Here is a 21060-nt window from a genome sequence, read left to right as displayed (position 1 = left end):
TACACGGAACTTAGTAACGACACTGCTTCTCTTGTGATTGATCTCTAGGCAGCAGTTGTGGTGGTGTTCAACTTTGCTATGGTTCTGCTAATATTTCCTGCTATCCTGAGCATGGACCTTTATCGTCGAGAAGACAGGAGGCTGGATATATTCTGCTGTTTCACAAGGTGAGAATGTTTGATGGATTGATAGATGAGGTGTGTTCTTGTTGTGGTCAACAGTCAATGCCACTGTTGCCAGTCAACTCCCTGGTCAATAGTGGGAGTTCATTGCTGCAGGGTCTGTGCGTTATTGTCATGGTTTGATTTCTAGTGACTCAACTGTGTTTGCTACTATGTTTTTTACCTGAGGGGAGAAATTAAAGTAAGTCTATCCATCTCTCTCTCTCTCTTCTCACCTTGCGTCATTTTTGCTTTTCACAGTCACCTAGGAGCCGACATGATTTGGCTTTTTCATTTTGATATCAAAGAGAGAAAGCACTTTCCTAAATTTGTTTCTGCAGGAGTGGTTAGAACAGGGAGCTGATCACAAGAAAGTAGTCCTGCTTTTTGTTTCTGATTCAGTCATGCTTTCACTGGATGCCCTAATGTCCTTGGATTTTGGAGGCCTAATTCCTAGAAGTAGCAGACAATCAGGCTTTCCCTTTTTTCTCCCATCCACAGTTGCACCAAATGTTGCAGAATTTGGGCCCATTTAGATAAGAGGCAATTCAGCTAATGCTTTGTATAGGCAAGAAACATTCTGAATTCCTCATTTTTGGTGGATTTTTTTCACTTGATTAAAAATATCTGATAGTGTTTTCTGTTGTTAATTTGTCATTTCTTATTAAAGGAAGAGGTTTGTCTCTGTGTTTTTTGTTTGTTGTTTGTTTGTTTGTTTGAATAAACTAGGTGTACGTTAGGTTCTTGCATATAGACTAAAATAAAGGGAATGCTTCAAAGCAGTACTTCTGTAATTTTGGCTCTTTGTGTAGCCCATCCTTCCTGGAAATTAATCCTTGCATATGTTTACTTCATTTTTAAAACATTCAGTGAGTGTATGGCAAGTGGTTTCAAGCTGCCTCCCAAAAGTCTGAGATCTTATCCAGAAGGCCCAAATATTATTTAACAGTTACTTTAATAGTTCTAAACAGAAGAACTCAGTATGTCATGTGTTTACATTTTGATCTAAATAGCTTAATTCTCAGCATGGGCACATGGATGCAAACTCACACACGCATTGTGCATTCAGACTGTGTATGACCACCTAGCTATTGACCTGATTAGCATGTGTAATTAATGGAGTTATGTGAGTTGGTGTCAATGTCTTCAGACAAATACAGGTTCGTTTTTTGCTGAGCACAAGAAACGTGCACATATTCTCTGAGGCCTGCAATTAGAACCATGTCTAAGAAGTGTCTGCATATAGAGGTGCAGAAGAAAATTTATGTGAAAGCACGGCGCTTAATTAACTCAAACCATCTAATAGTAGTAAAAGCAGTTTCAGGCAGAAGCAGATTATCCAATCTAGTCTGATTAAAATAAAGATGTGAACAGATGTTTTTCTTTTCTCTTACAGTCCTTGTGTCACTAGAGTGATTCAGATTGAGCCTCAAGCATATGCGGAAAATGACAATACTTGCTACAGTCCTCCACCCCCATACAGCAGTCACAGTTTTGCACATGAAACCCAGATTACAATGCAGTCTACAGTGCAGTTGCGCACAGAATATGATCCCCATACGCAGGTGTACTACACCACAGCAGAACCACGCTCAGAAATATCCGTACAGCCTGTGACAGTGACTCAAGATAATCTTAGCTGCCAGAGCCCAGAAAGCACAAGCTCGACGAGGGATTTGCTTTCCCAATTTTCAGACTCCAGTATGCATTGTCTTGAGCCACCCTGTACGAAGTGGACACTCTCAACTTTCGCAGAAAAACATTATGCTCCGTTCCTCCTGAAACCAAAAGCTAAGGTAACCAGAGAAAAATTTACCTCTTTCTCAAAAATGGACTTCCGTCTTGTCTAGTAAGAAAACTATCCTGACAGTAGTAATACGTATAAGGAATAAATAGAATTATTTTGGAATAATAATTCATAATAATTTAAAGCTATATTTATACCTTAAAATTTTTATCTTGCTAGCCATGTAGTGACGTAGTTTTTAAGTGTAAGTTAAGAGAGAAGGGTGTTGGTGACTTTCAGTAACATAAGCTTGTGAACTGTGAAACTAAAGCCACTTTTTAACTTTGTTTCTATCTAAGTTTTTCATCAGTGATATAGAGCCCCTTCAATAAAACACAATTTAGCCTTGTAGTATGTGTATGTGAAAAGAAATTAAACTTTAGAAGTATGGTGATGGATGCTAATTTGATCCTGGTTCTGCAACATGCTGTTATGAATTGCTAGTTTGTTTAAAAACCTAACACCAAATGCATTTCCATCTTTTCTTGCAGATTGTGGTTATTTTTCTTTTCCTGGGTTTACTTGGGCTCAGCCTCTATGGAACTACCCGGGTGAGAGATGGACTAGATCTCACAGACATTGTACCACGGGAGACACGGGAATATGACTTTATTGCCGCACAGTTCAAGTACTTTTCATTCTACAACATGTACATTGTGACACAGAAAGCAGACTATCCGAATGTCCAGCACTTACTCTATGAGCTTCACAAAAGTTTCAGCAATGTGACATACGTTTTGTTGGAAGAGGATAGACAGCTTCCCAAAATGTGGTTGCACTACTTTCGAGACTGGCTGCAAGGTAAGAGGAAAATTGCATGAACCTTTCTCCATTTTACAGTAGCGACCACTTGTTCAATGTAGTAATGCTCCTGTCTTCCAGCATAACCACACAGTTAAAGGCTGCTTGCATCAGGAGCATATCTAGGTTCTGATCTGATTTTGGACACTGCCTGGCTGTTTCTCCAAAGTTCAATTCTTTGTGTCTAAGTTTACTTCCTGTAAAGAAAGTTTTGAAGCTTTAAAGATTATATTCTTGAGAGGCCATCTCATGCCATTAATTTCTAAGCAGCTAGTGAGGAGTTCTGATTTCTAATTAATGACTAAATACGGCCCAGTATCTTGGGAAAATAAATGTTTGCTGAGTGTTTTGAGAACAGTAAATGAAAAGTCCCAGTTCAGCAATGTATTTTGGCACAGGATTAACTTTCAGCACATGAGTGATCCTGTTGGCTTCAGCTGGGACTGCTGGCATGAAGAAAATTCAGTGTGGCTTAGGCGTTTTATTGGACTGGGAGTGCACCACACATTCTAGATTTCCAGTCAAGTGTCCTCACTCTTTCTGTGGTGCTGCTTTTTCTGAGCTGAATGGTAAAGGGTTCTGGGGAGACAAGAGGAGGCATGGCCTTTCAGGTACTATGATGATAATTAAATTAAAGTCAGCTTATTAAATATATTAAAGATATTATAATTACACGTGTTGAGACAAATAACTGTTTTGTATTTAAAATAAATGGTACAATTACATCTCAGCAAATTTAACAGTTCTGTGCTGCAAGCAAACACGTTCTGCCTAGAAATATGCCTGTCCTACCTCTGCCTTTCTGCTGGAAGAATTTACGGGAAGCTTTTTGCCAAGAGAGAAATAAATTATGCTGATCTAGTGAAAATATAAATTTTAACCATAACTGTCCACAGATAACCAATGTAGCCAATGAAGCTTAGAAAACATTTGCATAGCTGCCAGTATTTGGGATATTTTCTTCCTTCTGAAAATATCCTAGGCAGTATTAGAAAAGAAGAGGCATCTAAGTGACATGCATAATAAACAAAATTACCAATTTTCTTGTGTGTTCAATGCACTGATAAAATCAAGCAGAGCAGGGTCTCAGCTACTAGTTCTGTTGTTTTTTTAGTGTTTATTACATGTATTGGATCTGTTCATTACAGTAAGTACTGTAAGTTTTACTTGAAATATTTTGCTCACATAAGCATATTGAGCTGCAAGGGAAGGCAAGACCAGCAGAAAGAAAATTCAACATAGCTTATATGTTTTTCTGGATTGGAACCTTAATATTCTTTATAGCTTTGTAAGCAAGAATCTTTCTACATGCTTTTCCAAACTCTCATAATGCTTCTGTTTATCTTATTTCTCTTGTGGTTATTTTTTCTGTTGTCCAGAACATTAGCGAAAAATGTGTCTGGTCCCACCCCTGTGGAACCTGTGAGGTAGGTAGGAATCTGAGAAGACTGTGTTCACAGTCTTCATGTATTAGTGCTGAATCTCAGCATAGCCAGCCAATGATAAAATGAGGAAAAGGTACCCTTGGATCTGCTTCTTTGCTCACAGTGAAACTCTGGAGGCTAGCCCACTTGGTGTTGCTCCAGGGGTTGCTGTGTGCCTCCTCTCCCAGGCCTACCACTTACCTTCCTGGATCTCTTCCATTTTGGTTGCCTCTCCATAATCACCTCCTAGTGCTAAGGACTGCCTGCATGCCCCACCACCCAGTGCCTACACATCTCCTTCCCTGTGCTGCATGTACATGTTCATAAATGACCTTTTCAAGTCTGCACTAGTCTTAGGGGTGTTCCCGTTCTCTCCATGTTGCCCGTGGTTACTTTTCCCCTCCTGGTCCATATTAGCCTGCAGGCCCTCCCTCCTCTCCCTCTGCTGTTCCCACATTAGAGGAGCTGTGGTTGTCCTACTACCCTGAGTGCCCAGAGCTAAAATGTTACATGGGCATGGTCAGGGGCATTCCCAGGATGGACGTGTTGGCTTGTGGTGGTTGAAGTGTACCTGCCAGCTCTGTGACCGAAGGCACATTGTTTTGCCTGCTGATCGCTCACGGATTTCATATTAATCATTATGATTACTACTCAGCACTGAGGCCTGTGTCCTTACCACTGCTCGCTACCTCCCCCGAGAAGGAGAAGGCATAGTTAGGACAAAACAGTTAGCTGCTTTGTAATGACTCAGGGCTGTCTTTACAGATAATGCATTTACAAAGCAGTAAAGAAGAAGGGTACAGGGCATTAATGTAAAGGGGGAACTAAACTATTATAGTAAAACAATTCCATTATAGTTATGGGATTATCTGAAGGTGCAGACGCTAATTAACAGAAAGATACATGGTCATAATGGTACTGAACCCAAGGGAGTAACGGAAGGGAAGGTGAAAACAGAATTTGCAGACAGAGTGCAGTTCTAGGCTGGATCCAAGGAGGATCCTTTATGGGATGAGAGTAGTTCTGTTGCTGCATTTTTACGTGCTGGAGAGAGCGGAATAATTGAAGTAGGAGTCACTTTGAACTTAATGGCTAATTCCTACTGACTTCACTGGAGTACTTCAGTACTTGAGTACTCCAGTGAGATTAATGGCTCAAGGTGGCCTTCTGACATGTATGTGTTTGTCCAGCAGATTACAGAATGTATTGGAGGGAAGCAACAGCATATGAACAAAAGCATTTTTTATGAAGACAGCATCCTTGGTTTAGCCATACACTTAGTTTCTGTACAGTTGAGTGCCATCAGCCCAACACACTTCCTTTGGCAGAGCTTCCCTTGTATTTGGCTCCCTGGTGTCTAGTCATATTAACATATTTTCTGCTACTGAAAATGCAACAGAAGAGAGTTAATATGATCATTCATTTAAACTGGGGATGTTGGCATTATTTTTGTAATTGACTGAATGTAAATGAGGTAGCTTGAATTTCCTGGCTTGACATTAGGCTTGCTTCTGCAAAGAGTAATCTTATCTCACATTACATGGTGCCAGCTGTTCACATGGGTAGGTAGGAATTGCTTCCTCACCTCCATTCCAGCATCCCACGTAATTTTGGAGGATTTTGCTTTCTTCTGAAGTATTAAGCAAAAGACATTGCTAACATGAAAAAATCCTGTAATATAGCATTTTTAAAATTCCCTTACTATTTTTTTAAACTTCCATGCAGAACAGTGTCAACAAATTACTTTTATCTTTCTGACCAGAAACATTTTAGTAATCTCAGTTATCTTTACAGTAGATTAAAGGCCTTTTAAATCATTGGTGGAAACAATATATAATAAATGTATTACTTGCCTTGTAAGCAGTGACTCTGCTATTATTTTCAAAGAGTTACGGGAAATTTTAATTATTGAAATTTTGAAATTCTTTAGAAGTGAGACAGAACTGAGTGTGGTTTCTTGATACTCTTTCCACAGGCTTTCAGTTTCAGCAGGGTCAGTAATAAAATGGCCCAAGCAGTAAGGTGGTTGAGCCATCTGCGTAATAAAGACATAACAGGGAACAGGCTTTGAAGGATGATCAAACTTGTAGGAACAGCAAAGGGGCGGAAAGGGGGAGACTTGAAAGAGCTGAATTTCCATCCACTGTAGGAACATAAAATGTACGTGCCCGTTTTTTAACATACCTTGCAACCACAAATCAGTAATGTTGCATGCAAAGGAGTGTATTGGGTATTGCATGTCAGTGTAGCCCCGTGACAGGAGCTGCACGTTATTCTGGAAGTTCCACCCCAAATATTGTCTAGCACAGCAGTTCGTGTGCTCCTCTTTCCGAAGGAAACCATTTCTGCTGTAACTTAACATTCAAGCTGTTCTTTGGTGGTCCCTCGGTTTACGCGATGATGATGATAGCAGAAATGCTCTCACCTCGCCACTTCCTCAGAGACCAAGGCAGAGTCGAGCTGTGTTCTGGAGGGACGGGTTTGTATTTGTGCACGTCTTTGACAGCATTTTCCCCACTGCGAGGGCACCAGTAGGCAGTGCTTTTTAGAGAAGGGCTGTGAAGCTCCTTCAGCAGTGTCAGGAAGCCTGGTGATGAACCGTCCTCCTCCAGGTGCCACAGCAGCAGATTTGCCAGGCTCTCTGCATGACTTTTTTCCTCACTTTCTGGCTTTTTTTTTTTTTTTTTTTTTTTTTTTTTTTTGGAGGGTGCAATTTTGCAGGACAACATGGGAGGCAGCTTTCTCGGGGAGTGGGGGAAGCGTTTTGTCAACGGGAGCAAGTACTCAGGCCCGGGGGCGGTGTCAGCCGGGCCTGTTTTCTCTTCCAGCGCTCTTATCTTCTTACAGCTGTAGCTAACCTATCAGATCTGTAATGATGGTTTTCATTACAGCTCCTCGCTGCAGCTGTGAGGTGGGCTGGTGATTTCCAGCACCAGCACCACCACCACCACCACCCCCTGGCCTTTTCCTTCCCTTCCCTGGACATGCGGTTTGTCATCTGTTCGCACAGAGCCTCCTTGTACCGGGCTGCGGCTTCCTGTTCTAAATCTGATCCAAATTTGTGCCGTGAGGTGTTCCCTCCCCTTTAAAGGGTGGCAAAGAGGAAAATAACAGTTGAGAGTGAATAGGTGTTGGCTGTGATCTTTACATGTGCTGGCAGCAGATCCCACGACTTGTATTAGCTACACAAGTTGAACAGATGGAACAAATTGACAAAATCATGTTCACTCACGCTGCGCTCGAGGAGCAGCTGAGTTGCTGTTTGAAGTTGAAAGTTTGAGTGTGTTTTTTTTTCCCCTTGTAGTGGAATTTCTGGTTATATCGTAGGAGCTGTTGCCTCTGCTCTGCAGTAGCCCAAAACAGTTAATGAGAGCGGTGTGTGTCCTCCTCCTCTGTGCCCTAATACTCTTGGCCAGCGTTTTGGTGAGGGAGGGGGGAGCACAGAGAGTGTTTCTCTTCCAGATAATGGACTAAATGCCCCTCTGTTTTTAAGTTTCAGGTAGGCAGTGATGTTAAATGAGGGCTGAACCCAGACCCTTCTGTTTTGGCACCATCCCTGTTAGCTTTGTTTTGAGGAGGGTGTATGTGAAAGGGGCAATAAATCAGATATAGCTGTGGATTTTGTGTGTAATGATTCTGGAATTGTAGTTCATGAGGGTAAACACTTTTTATTTTAGTTTCAATTCTTCCCAACATATTTCTCCAAGCAGGGTGCTAGGTTGCTGTGTCACATCTAGCATTCCTGTCAGGCCATGGTGAGGCTATGCAAACTCAAGAAAGTCTCTGAGAAGGTCAGTTGACCTGAAAGTCCTAATCCTACCTCAGATCTCCTCCACACATTTTGAGGGTAGGATGGTTACTCCATCACAGATTGCATCTGTGGTATGCTAATTCACTTTTGCTGGTCAGCACAATGTGGGAAGAGTGTTGAGGCTTCTCCCTTACACCTTGTTTTCCTGCCTTTCTCTGCACAAGACAGGACGTGGAAGTGGTACTTTTACCTTACCAGACTGTGAGTGAGTGAGGAACCCAAGTCTGGGAGGCTGTGGATGGATAATTTGCTTCCTGCTTCAGCTATACAGGGTCAAAGTTTACATTGAAAAAAGTCATTTTCTTTCTACTGAAATTTGTTTCTGATTGATTTCTTACCCATTTGTTCTGTTTTCTTCTTGACTTTCTTAACTCTTCAGGACTTCAGGATGCATTTGACAGCGACTGGGAAACTGGGAAGATCACTTACAATAATTATAAAAACGGATCAGATGATGCTGTTCTGGCTTACAAACTCTTGGTACAAACAGGCAACAGAGCAAAGCCCATTGACATCAGCCAGGTACTGTATCAGAGTCCATACTGGTTTATACAGGAATGCACAAGTCATCAGGAGTGGGGAGAGATGGAAAAAGCATGTCATAGTCCCTTTTTCATCTTTAAGAATTGAAATACCTCAGTTACACCATTCTGTGTGGTCTTGCTGACTTTGATAGAGTTAAGTATTAGCTGCCTGTGTCACAGGTTGTTCAAAGTCAACACTGGGAATGCCTGTCCTTGGTAATTACTGGGCGGATTGTGTTAAATGCTGCTCCCGTCTCAAACATACTTTCTGTTCTCACTGGAGCTGTGGAGTTGCTGCATCCATAGCATCCATAGATAGATAGAGCCTGGTCCTCTCTAAGACATAGAGACAACATCAGCCTTGTTGCATTAAGAGGCGTTGCTGCTGATTTGAATCAAACTTCCTTACAGGGTTATTTTTTGCTCAGCTTTTGCTGTGGTTTTGCATCTAGCATTTTTAATCATTTGCTTAGTTCCTACCAGTTTATTCAAAACCTACATTTTAAAGAAGGATGTTGATGAATGATATGTTCTTGTACTGTCATCACTAAATGAAGAACCAGCAATGTAGAACCAGAAATGTAGAACCAGCAATGACAGTTGGCTGAGCTGCTTAAATAGAATATGTCTGACATGCTTTCATAGGGTCATCACAGGACGTAACTGCTATAGCTATTGGTAGCTGGAAACACATTAGGTTTGACTCCTTTAGCTAAAATTATACTTAAAACCTCAAAGAAAAAAATCTACAATAATCTAGCTTCTCCTGCCATAGAATCCCTATTGACCCACTGTGCTTTTAGGCAAAAAAACAGTCTTTCTAATGAGCGTCCTGGCAGATCTGCTTATTGTCTTTCTCTCTTTTGCTGGCATTAAAGGTGAAAGATTTACAGAGTACATTGTACAAAGTTACTATGGTGTGTAAAACACAGGGCCGTACAGCAACATGCAGCATGCTGTCAGGTCTGAATGAAGCTTCAGCTATGAATTAAGGAAAGAAAAGGGGGTTGAAGAGAAAACCTTTGGTGAGGTTTTGTTTAGCAGTGTGTACCAGGTACTCGGTGGAACAAATGCGATTGGACTACAGCTGCTGATATAATTTCCTGTGCCTGGGAGGGAGAAAAGTGTGGTGCACCCACAGGGGCTGAGCCCTGTACTATGCAGTTCCAAAGACAGCTTGAAGACATACAGTTGTTGCATATCCTGTGGATTAATTGAATCCAGATCTTTGGAATCCAGCTTTTTTTTAACGGCTGTCACTGTTGTTTTTCATTTCATTAAAAAGACCTGAAACTGGAGCCCATCCAGAATTTTAAATAAACAAAACAAAACAAAAAAGCAATACTTTTCATCCACAGAGTCCTCTGTCAGAGCCCTAGCTGTGCAGCATTTAGCTTCAGAAACCTCGAAGAGTACCACTGCTGTTTACCCCACAGATACAGTTGCCCACGGTGACCCAAATAGCATAGGGCACTCGTCTGCTTTCTTGATGCTGGGCATTTTCTGAATACATAGGTCATAGGAGGCAAGTGTTAGCGAAATTTATACAGATGTTGTTTTATTTTTATAGCTCTCCTCCATTTACTGGGTGGCATTTCCTTCAGTGTTAACAACAGAGGTTAACTGCACACAGACGTGTATAGGGACTCTTGCCAGATTTTCTTTCCCTTTCTTTAAATATGTTTCTCCAACTTGGTTGTTTTTCACTCTTGGCTGCAGGCTTTTAGAATTCAGGTTTAATTGGTTCAGTCTATTCTGGAACCGTCTGCTGATTTAGTGGTTATAGTAAATTCTATCTGAGTATTAATTTATAAATAACCACTTTCTACTGGCACTAGTTCTTTTTTAGGTTTCTTCTATATTGCCCAACAACAGTTCACTGATAAGTCACTGCAGTTGAAAGCTCATGCTCTTTGTTTTTCCCCTCCTATATATATATGTGTCTTTTCGTTAAAAGTTTTACAGCAAGAGCCCCGAAAGCAAAACCCATTTTGAAAGGCTTCTAATTTTTCCATTTTGCAGTTGACTAAACAGCGTCTGGTGGATGCAGATGGAATCATTAACCCAAATGCTTTCTACATCTACCTGACAGCCTGGGTTAGCAATGACCCTGTGGCCTATGCTGCCTCTCAAGCCAACATCCGGCCTCACCGCCCAGAATGGGTCCATGACAAAGCAGACTATATGCCAGAAACAAGGCTGAGAAGTAAGTAACATTTCATCTTAATGTCTTACAGTTTATATAAGTGCCCCCACTCCTTCCTTCAAGGACCAGTAACTCTCGAGCTGGTTGATGCTGTACAGGGCTCAGAAGCATAAACAGAACAATATATTGTGTTACTCTGTAGCCTCGAGAGACAAATGTACCATTGCAAATGTGATGCCACTGCAGGATTTTATCATGTTGAAAAATGAGTTTTATAACAGCTTAAAGCTCTAAAAACTGGTAATAAGAATTGCTTTTTAATGCTGCGTGATAGTTTTGTGAGAGAAACCTGGAGATTGCTTGAAATTGCTGCTTGTGTCGTTCCAAAGTGTTATCACTCAGATTATATCGTGCTTGTCCTCAGTTTTTAATAGCCAAGGGATTTTATCAAGTTAGCTCATATGTCTAAGCTACCAATACTGGTATTGTACAAGAGCTGCTTAGGTAGTGGAGCAGTCCTATTCCATGCTGTTTTTTTCCTGAGTAGTAGTGCTAGGTTGCATTGCTTTGCTTCAGCTTTGAATTTATTGGGAAGATTGCTAGTTGGACACCGGTGGGGAAGTGGAGAGGGCATGTGGGGGAGGCCTGGTGCGCTTGGAAATGTGATTGGGTAACAAGCTAGCTGTGCTTCAGTGGATCTGAACCCTAGAGCTTTGTGGCAGTCAGCCAAGTCTTGTCTTAATGAAAATTTATAGTTGAGATTATAATAGGGCAAATCATGTTTAGCAAGTCAACTGAATGACCCTGCAGGGTCTGGAACACACAACGGCAGTAACGAAATGCTTGTTGTGGAAGCTTTTTTTTTTTTTTTTTCCTGTGGTACAGTAGACTTAGCACGGAGCTCAAAAAGAAGCATGGAGAGCTTTGGTTTGTCAAATTATAAAAGGATAAAAGGTTATGTATTTCCTCACTAAACCATTACTTTTATATTAGGGCTTTTTTCAGTCATTTGCATCAGTAACAAAACATGGATTTCTGAATCTGAATTTCAAAGTATTCAATTGAAATCTTAAAAGCCAACCAACCTGACTGAGTATCACTTTCCTCTATTTTTTTTTTGTCAGTGGACCTCAATCAATCTCAGGGAAATGACCTTTGATTTCAAAGGAACCGCGCTTGCATAAAACACTTGGATAAAATGTTTAACATGACATGATCTTCTATTTTCTGTTTCAGATAGGGACTTTTGGCAAGCTATTCAGTAAAAAGCACTGTATAACTGAGGAAGCTTAAACACATTGCTCTTAAATTATATAAAATTGTTAGGGAACTTAATATAGATTGGTTTCCTCCCCTTGTATTGCAATGTTACATGTAGTTATCTCCTGTATTTAGAGTTTTTAAAATGTTGCTTGCTCCAAAGATATAAAATTTAAATTCAACACCTTTAAATATTTTTCTATGGAGAATGAAGTGTTTTGTTAATCATGCTCTCAGTGTATCTTCTTCCCAAACATGCATTTAAACATTGCTATCCTTTTCCTAGTTCCAGCAGCTGAGCCCATAGAATACGCTCAGTTTCCTTTCTACCTCAATGGATTGCGTGAAACTTCTGACTTTGTGGAAGCTATCGAAAAAGTGAGAGCTATCTGTAGTAACTACACCAGCCTGGGGATCGCCAGCTACCCAAATGGTTACCCGTTTCTATTTTGGGAGCAGTACATTGGGCTTCGCCACTGGCTCCTCTTATCCATTAGCGTGGTTTTGGCTTGCACGTTTCTGGTGTGTGCCCTCTTCCTCCTAAACCCCTGGACGGCTGGGATCATTGTAAGTTTATTATAAGGGTCTTTGTTGAAGTCAAATTCCTTTCAGCATAGCTCTTGCTGTAGTCGGGAAGTTTTGTTTATGTCTGGGCCTCTGGTGGAGTATGTATATTGCATCATTCATTATATATTTATTCAACTTGAGGGGGTAGGGTTCACGCTAAAGGTACAAACCTCAATAACCTTAATCCTTTGGCCACCTTTTTTGCAGCTTTAAAGGTTTCTTATAAAGGCACATAAACTTTTGCCCTTGCTTAGATGCATACTAACATGGGAGATAAAGACACAGAGGAAAATTAAGAATTTTGTTAAAGTTGCTTGTAATTATTTATGCCTTCTCCTCTTTTATCAAACAATGTTAGTTCTCAAGGCAGTTGCTTGTGACTAGGTTGCCTGTAAATTTTCCTCCTAATTTCTGAATGCAGTCTTTCTGGAAAAACTGAAATGGTTAGGCTGTACAGTGCACACTGTGGAAGGAGTGTAACTGGGCTATTGACGAGAAGGAGTCATAAAACTCTAAACTGAAGAGAATACTCCTCCATGCTTTCTGCAAGGCACCATAAGTCTCACAGTAAACATTCAAGTTAAATTGAATGATGAGGTTCCTATGTTTAAATTCCATAAACTATCGTATGGTTTATAAAATGCCAGAAGTAGAAAAGCATAAAATGGTTACTAGTTTTTGTAATGTACGTTTATACGACAGGTATGTTAAAAGGTAAATGTTTAGTCTAGAATATTTTTCATAGCACTTAATCAAGCAATTTATGTTATTATTCTTGATTCATTAACTTATAAAATCATTTATTGTAGTGCATACTTTTTTTCCTTTAGAAAAGGGGTTTATTTTCAGAGTCTACCACTGCTTGTATAAGTATGTCAATCTTTTTTTCTTGCTTGGTTTTAGAAACTTTAAAGTTGATTCTACAGATTTCCTCCCCTCCCTTTTCCTCAATTTTTTTACAAGGTAGATGAAAGAAAAATAAAGCTTTCCCTTAGATTTAACTGTTCACTTTGTTCATGTCAATCCCTCCAAGTATCTTAAAAGCTCAAAGCCCCTCTGTAACATGAGCCTCATCAGCTGATTACAGCATTCACTTTCTTGTGGGCTTTAAACCTTCTCAAGAGCCATCCTCACTTACATACACAGTTCTACAAAAAGAACTCCAGTAAAGATAGTTGAAAGTTACTTTTTCTGGAAAGATAGTCGGAGAACCAGGTGAAAAAGAGAATGTAGGTTTTGATGAGTAACCATCATTAAGAAGAATAAATTATTTTTCACATCACTGTTATATTGTAGTCAACAGAAAATTGATGCTTGCTCTGGTAACTGATTCTAAGAAGTATAATTTAAACCAGCTCTTTAGCAAGTCATTGCCATTGAGCACAGTGAAACAAGGAAAACTACTTTGTCTTTGGCAATAGAGGACTGCTTTTATAGTCACCATGTTGTTCTGAAATATCTTTCTCTTCACTTGCCTAGAGTATGAGAAGTTACTAACAGCTCTTTGAAATCATCTAGGTGGTGGTGCTGGCTCTGATGACTGTGGAGCTGTTCGGCATGATGGGTCTAATCGGAATAAAACTGAGTGCAGTGCCTGTGGTTATCCTGATTGCTTCTGTTGGGATTGGTGTGGAATTCACTGTTCATGTTGCTTTGGTATGTAAAACTAGGAGACATTTTCAAAGTACTTTAAAATAACGTTGTGGCTATGTTCAGATCACAAATCCTCATGGTCACTATAAGACTTCCCGGGTCACTGTCTGCAGTGTGGCTGTTGTTGACTCAGTGCTGAGAAACTCTTCTTGTGTGTACGTTCTGTATCCTGTGGAATCGCAGCCTTTGAAAGGAGATTTTCAAAATCACATTGTCATTTGGTGTGTCCAAGCCACTAAAATTCGAATGGATTCAGGTTCATATTCCACATGAAAAATCTGCACCTTCTTTTCAGAACCCATCAACTGTTGGGCACAAATATGAAATATGTAGAAAAATAGTTTTCCAATGTGATGAGGAGAAGCAGAGGAAAAAAGAAATGCAGTTTATATAAACATTTTCAACTTTTGCAAAGTTAAGTGTCCAAATTGAGAGTGCACTTATTCACCCAGCTTAGTCAACCTGATGTGCACAAATGTGGCAAAATGACAGAGCTCTTGCAAGGGGGCAGTTTTGGGTGATCAAGATCTACAAAACTCATCTTGCTTTATTTAATGATGAAGAAGAGATTAAAGGGCTATTTTTCTGTGTTCACATTTGATAATGTCAGTGCTGAACTTGCCAATACTTTGCACACTCAGCAAAAAGAGATGAGAACTGAAGGAGATCTTAGCACACTGGAGATATGTATACAAAATTGGGGCACAAGAAGTGGCAGGATGATAAAAAATAATTTTAAGGAAAGTTGTAGGGGAAGGAGGTTAAATAGGAGCAACCGGATCCCTGAAGTGGTGACGCTTTTTTTCCCCTTACTCTACAGATAGTTAGACTTTTGGAGGTAAACGTGTTCGCCAGCACTTGATACGTTGGGAAGTTTTAGAAACCAGCTGCACAAGAGGAAGAAAGAAATCACAGTTTCATAGAAGTGACATTTTAAAGCAGGAAAATTAGAATACAGAAGTACAAAACACTTGTTTGTTTATAAATGGAAATAAACCAATTTAATTTACAGTACTGTTTATATATAAATAAAAATCACCTGTGGCTGAAGCTAAAGTGCCAAGTGAATTTAAGATGGTGTTTTTTCACATTGAGTCTGGTGTCAAAATCTTTCCAACACAGGCTTTGACGTAAATGCTTAGTAGACCTCCGATGATGGTCAGCAGTATATTCACAGGACTTAATGAATATACACCAGTCGTGCATTTAAAAAAAAGGCACTGTTGGTACAGAACTTGGATTGAACTTGTTGAAGAGTAATTCACAGTCCACTTGTGGCTCAGTTCTCTGCTGTCACCTATGAATTGTAACTTCATTTTTTTTAGTTCCTGCAAGTAAATTCTGAGTCAGTAGTAGACCCTTGTATTATACATCCTTTAAAATCACACATACACGTATGTGGTTTAGATAATGTGTTAGTATGTTTGTGGATTAAATCCCACAGCTCCCATAGTTGCCATTCACGAGAGTCGTCTCATTGACAGCTGCCTTTACCCTGATTCTTGATCCATTTGTGTATATGGGATGTAAAATGTCCCAGACACATTAATTTTCCATATACCATCGTTAGTCCAATATTAAAGATTAATATTACATGTTTGGGCTTCCTACAGACAGGAGGGTTGGGAATCTCTGCATGTATAAGTACCTGGTTTTGGTCTGTTTGTTCCACCAAATAACTTTTTAATATGTTGACTGATTTCAGCCAAATTTTGTTAGGTGAATGAAAATAAGCTGCCAGAGAAAGGATACTTAAATACCAGGACCATGAGAAAGGTAGCTTCGTGAGCACATGTATTAGTAGGTACAAGAGAATTCACCTAGGAGAGAGACCTTATAAATCACAGGGAGAATATCAGATTGCTGTTTTCTTAAACTGTTATGCTATACAATGAGGAGACCAATTCATCAGAAACACCATCTGAGTGTTCTTGATGCAGCTTGTTCACCAAGGAGACTTAGGGAGAAAGACATTTCATGAGTTATATTGCTGGTCATGCAGTACTCTGTTCAGTACTATTCCTAAAGCAATTTTATGTATAGGGCTGCTACCTTTGAAGTAGTAAAAGTTGCAAGAAACATTAATTTTGAGTGAAACAGAAGTGTTAAAACAGCACACAGTCTAGTGTTACTTCATGCCAATCCCATTGAATACACTGGCAATTCTCCATCAGTTGGGTGCTTCCTTCCTGTGATGTCTGATCCTCAGACCTGTGAAGAAAAAATGCACTGTACCAGTGGACACTTCTTTACATATGACGGAAAGACCTGATTCACTGATAAATGCTACCATGGGTGGACGTAACTGAACAGAGGCTACTGGTCCTAGGTTTGTGTAGGAAAGCCTCAGTCGGTGTTGGCTATTTTTACAGCAAACTTCCCGTGATAGAAATGGAAGCCATGCCCCCTTGAGAGTTTGAAGAGTAGCTCTGTAATTTTTACACCTGAAGTGCTCTCACCATGAAATGAATTCTTTCCAGGTGGAAATAAGCAAAGCTGGCAACATAAAAAGTCTACTGGTGCAAGCAGGCTTTGTTTCCAAAAATTATTGCTAGGGCTCTGATTCTTTAATCAGTGCTTGCTCTGGTCGTGCAACCTCAGCAGCAGCTATGTGCTATGACTGCAGATTCAGACCCTGTCTTGAAGGTTAGCCAGCTACAGAGATATTTTCATAAACTGTAGACTGAAGTAATTAACTGGCAAAAAACTGTGCATGCTATGAGAGAGACTGTTTGACAGGTTGTATGTATCTGTGTAATGAAATGAATTTCATTGTTTTACAGGCATTTTTAACTGCCATAGGAGACAAGAACCATAGGGCTGTCCTTGCCCTGGAACATATGTTTGCACCAGTGCTGGATGGAGCTGTGTCCACTCTGCTTGGAGTGTTAATGCTCGCAGGATCAGAGTTTGATTTTATTGTCAGGTAAAGCATTTGCGTGTGTCTTGACTTTATTTTTAAAATAAAAATAAGTATGCTTTTAATATTTAGTCATTTCAGTGTATCTGTCATTTTATTACTATGCATGGTGTGTCAAGCATGCTTACATCATGGTCCTGCTTTCCTTCTGTTTTATTAACTCCTTGTTGCATGCTAGACATAGTAGTGTTTCCATTGCTGGTATTAAAATCTGTTCCAGGAAAATCTGACTCCCAGCATGAAAGGAAACAAAAATGGCCCTCTTTAGCAAAGTTGGCTAATTCTGGATTTGAATCAGTTCAAAATAGCGAGTATTGTCTGGTATTAGCCGGGTTTGACCTTTAACCTTTAGATCCTCCAGACTTCTTGTATGCACAAAAATTTGTGTTGAAAGGACACATGAACCTACAAACGTGCTGCAACTGTGCTGCAAGCGTCGCTCTCTGGGCCTTCTCTTTCTGTCGTTATATGAGGCTTATAGCAGTGCCGAAAGCGGAGAGAAAGAAAGCTCTGGTTGGGAGCTAGGGAACCATAAGTATGAACACAGAACTTCATATTAAAATTTTGTAAAGCAAAGCCTGAAGGCCCTTCTGTTTAGAACTACAGGCAGACTGTTTCTTGTGGATTTAATTAAGAATGTGAATTCGTCGAGTATGAGAGGAGAGCAAGTTTTTCTTCTGAGGGGAATTTGAGAAGTGCAGTGAAACAGATCCTATTCTATTCCAAACAACCTGTGGAACTCTGCAAAATGGCTAATCTTAGAAGTAACACAGGTTCTTTGTGGCAAACTACAGCATGAAAAAAGATATATTTTAAGACCTAAAACAGAACTGAGGTAGAACCAGGCCAAATACAAGTTGTCTTAAAGATGACAAAACTACTTAGGTAGATGTAAGCTGGATAGATGACCAGACGTTGCTGACATCCGCTTGACAACAGGAACAAAATGTCAGAAGCAGGAACTGAGAGAATGGCTGCTAAATCTCATTAAGATTTTTTGTTTATGTTTGTGAGAGATCTGAAGAAAGCAAGGTGGCAGGAGGTTTGTAGTTGGACCTCATGCAACCTGCATGTGGATTATTGTTAGAGAGATACCGCATCTCCTAAAGTATAATAGGCCTTTTTTGAGGTCAGGATGTTTTATTTTATTGGTGTTGAAGAAATAAGTTAGAATTACTCTTTTAGGAGCTGATCTTGTAAGAGGTAGAGGTGTTTGACATACAGGTTACTTACAGATTTAACCTAAATTTACAGGGGTATGTTTGGTGTTTTACGTTCCTACTTAACAGACCAGATTTTGGCAAGAATATTTTTGTGTCGTTGCAAATGGATGATTGTAGCAGCCCATCATGCCAAATTTGGATTGGATATTCTCTTAGTATATAAAATGTGCCTTTCAACCTTTCAACTTATGTTATTTTACTTTTTTGGGCCATCAGTTTCTCATTTTCTAGCACAATCTGACTTTAGTTTGCCCTGTTTAGAAAAAAAATACAGTAAAATAAACTATCAGAGCCCAAGTATTGTTATAGTGGGTGAAGAAGATCCCAAACTTCCGGAAGGGGATAGATTAGTCCAACAATGTGGAAGATTAAGTAAATTAACAGACATTGTATACACCAAGTGGTCAGAGCTAAAATCCTGCTGTTTATCCTAGTGTTAGATGGATGAGATGCAAATGTTTTTAATGCCTGTTGTTGATTTCTGTCCCAGTATAAAGTTCTGGTGGTTTATGTTAGTAGAGTAGATTGGTTTGCTGATTTTTGCTAATGCAGATCAGAAATTCCAAAATGTTTATAATAGTGGGATATTTGTAGTTTTACAGGAGTCTGATATATTTGATCAAATGTGGAAAGGCAGAGGCAGTAAAGTTTGTTGCCAGCTAGACAATGTAATCAGCAGACCCATTAGTAGCAAACTTGCCCTCAGTTCTTCTCCTAGCCCTTCTCCTCCAGGAATTTACCAAGACCGAGTCCTTGAAATCATTAGTTACAACGCAGCCTTAAGTTTAGTCTGAGCCCCAGCTGTGCCGAATACCAACTAGCAAGGCTTTCCTTTTACTGACAGGTTTACCTTGGTATTCATGAAGGATCCCAGACCTTAGCCCTCAATGGTGGGAAAGGACAACCACTTGTGCACTTTCCTCTTCTTCCATAGTACTTCAGCCTTTATGTTTGAATTGGCTGACGCAAAACAAGAGTATTCAGAGATGCTAAATTGTTCAACAAAAGATTAGCCTGCAATGCAGCTCTGCCATTGTGGAGTGCTCTTACTCAGTACAATGCTGAAGCTCGCTATAGAATGGGCAGCATTTTCTTTGCAGAAAGCGGGTTCCTGTGTTGTAAAAAGGTTGCAATTTGAGCTATTTGGTAAAACTGGAACTCACAGTATTCTAGGCGGAAAGTTGTGATTAATGAACAGCAAGGGAAAGCCTTACCTGATACACTAGAGATTTAATTAGAGATTCTGCTGTAAGATGCAGAAGCATTTCACAGTGGATTAGCTGCTGCGAGAAGAGGGCTTCTTTTCCTTCTAGGCTAAATTGTTTAAATTCTACACCCTTCACTTCATTTGTTTGCTTCTGCTGGGTTTTCACTAATGGGGGCCCCTTTTCATTGTATTTGTGCTTTCAGTCCATTCAGCTATTCACTGCACATTCCATATTTTTGTGTTTGTGTAACACATTCATAAATAACATTGCATGCTTCCAGATTCTGGGAAATTAACAAATGTAATTTTTTTTCTTTCCTTTATGAACTAACACTTTTGGTTGCGGAATGTAGCTTCTCTAATACAAAAGGTAAAAAACTCTCTATCTCTATGTAGAAAGTGATACAGTTATTTAGTACAATATTAGTAATGCTTGAGGTTTAATTTTATAAATGTATTATTTTAATATATTTAAGAGTAGTTTGTGATACCTTATTACTAACAATATTTGTGGCTCCTTTTTCTTCCCCCCAATCCCTGAAACCTCACTTCAGGTATTTCTTTGCTGTTTTGGCAATCTTAACCATTCTGGGAGTTCTCAATGGATTGGTGCTGCTTCCTGTTCTTCTTTCATTCTTTGGACCGTACCCTGAGGTCAGTAAAACTCATAGAGAACAGAAGAAATAATAACATTGTCTTTGCAACCCCACCTCCCAGGACTACTCCCCTTTTCTAGAAACTCTTTATTTTAAAAATTTGCGTGGATTTTTAATGTATAAGTTTCTTGCTCAGGTTTTATTTAAAATCTGTATTAAATTTGCTATTTCCTATTTATTTAATATTCCTATATTCTTAAAGTATGTTTTTAATAAGTATTGTTTTAGAGGTTGTCAGCAAACTAGATACAAATGCAGGTTTAAGTACACTTCTAAAAGCATAAGGTGATATACAAACTAGTCTGTGAAATCAGGCTTTTCTTCAATATTTCACAATAGACAGTTCCTTTTGTACACATACCTTATCCTTTCCTACCTCACTGCCTCTGTCGCTTTCCTCAAAATATTTAACTGAGCAGACCACCAGGAAGGCCTGTGTGGGCCAACACACACCAGTGGTGGTCCACAGACCACACCTTTATAACCATGACCAGAAGTCTGCCAAAAGGTCCCCCCGTCCAGTTGCCCCTCCCTGCAGAATGCTCTTGGCTCAAGTGAGGTTCTTGATGGATGGAAGGCTTCACTTAAATGTCGATGACTTTACAGTATGAAGCCTAAGTCCAGCAAAAAAAGGATTCACAGCTATCAAATTTGTATTTGATTGTTCATTACCTACACTCTCAATAACACAATTACTTTATAATCTTTATTATGCATTAGTAGAATAAGTGTGCCACGCTTCATTTGTCTCTGTGTGTATAAAAGTAGAACACAAGGTATGTATGTAGCATTAGTGATGTGAGATGTATTTTTTTGAATTAGTAAAACATTTTTGACAAGTGCGACATCTCTTACCTTCACAGTAGTATGCACAGCCTGTCCCTTATTCAAAAAATATGTTTGTACATGTTATTACCACTA

The 21060-nt window shown here is 39.6% G+C and overlaps 1 protein-coding gene across 3 annotated transcripts in view; it reads left to right on the top strand.

Moving 5' to 3' along the window:
- Positions 1-21060, top strand: part of PTCH1 (patched 1) — a 71800-nt gene that overhangs the window by 43490 nt on the left and 7250 nt on the right. For 2 of the 3 annotated variants that reach the window (XM_038170490.2, XM_038170488.2), the window contains exons 13-21: positions 49-167; positions 1558-1957; positions 2439-2748; positions 8363-8505; positions 10530-10713; positions 12200-12480; positions 13999-14136; positions 16917-17059; positions 20038-20137. In XM_038170490.2, the coding sequence (XP_038026418.1) occupies positions 49-167; positions 1558-1957; positions 2439-2748; positions 8363-8505; positions 10530-10713; positions 12200-12480; positions 13999-14136; positions 16917-17059; positions 20038-20137 (1818 nt within the window). Of the gene's footprint in view, positions 1-48; positions 168-1557; positions 1958-2438; positions 2749-8362; positions 8506-10529; positions 10714-12199; positions 12481-13998; positions 14137-16916; positions 17060-19836; positions 19854-20037; positions 20138-21060 lie in introns of all 3 variants that reach the window. The other variant, XR_011805700.1, reaches the window with a different exon arrangement.

This window comes from Anas platyrhynchos, chromosome Z (genome assembly GCF_047663525.1).
Source record: "Anas platyrhynchos isolate ZD024472 breed Pekin duck chromosome Z, IASCAAS_PekinDuck_T2T, whole genome shotgun sequence".
NCBI lineage: Eukaryota > Metazoa > Chordata > Aves > Anseriformes > Anatidae > Anas > Anas platyrhynchos.
The sequence above is the reverse complement of the archived record's forward strand: the minus strand, read 5'-3'. Positions and strand labels throughout refer to the sequence as shown.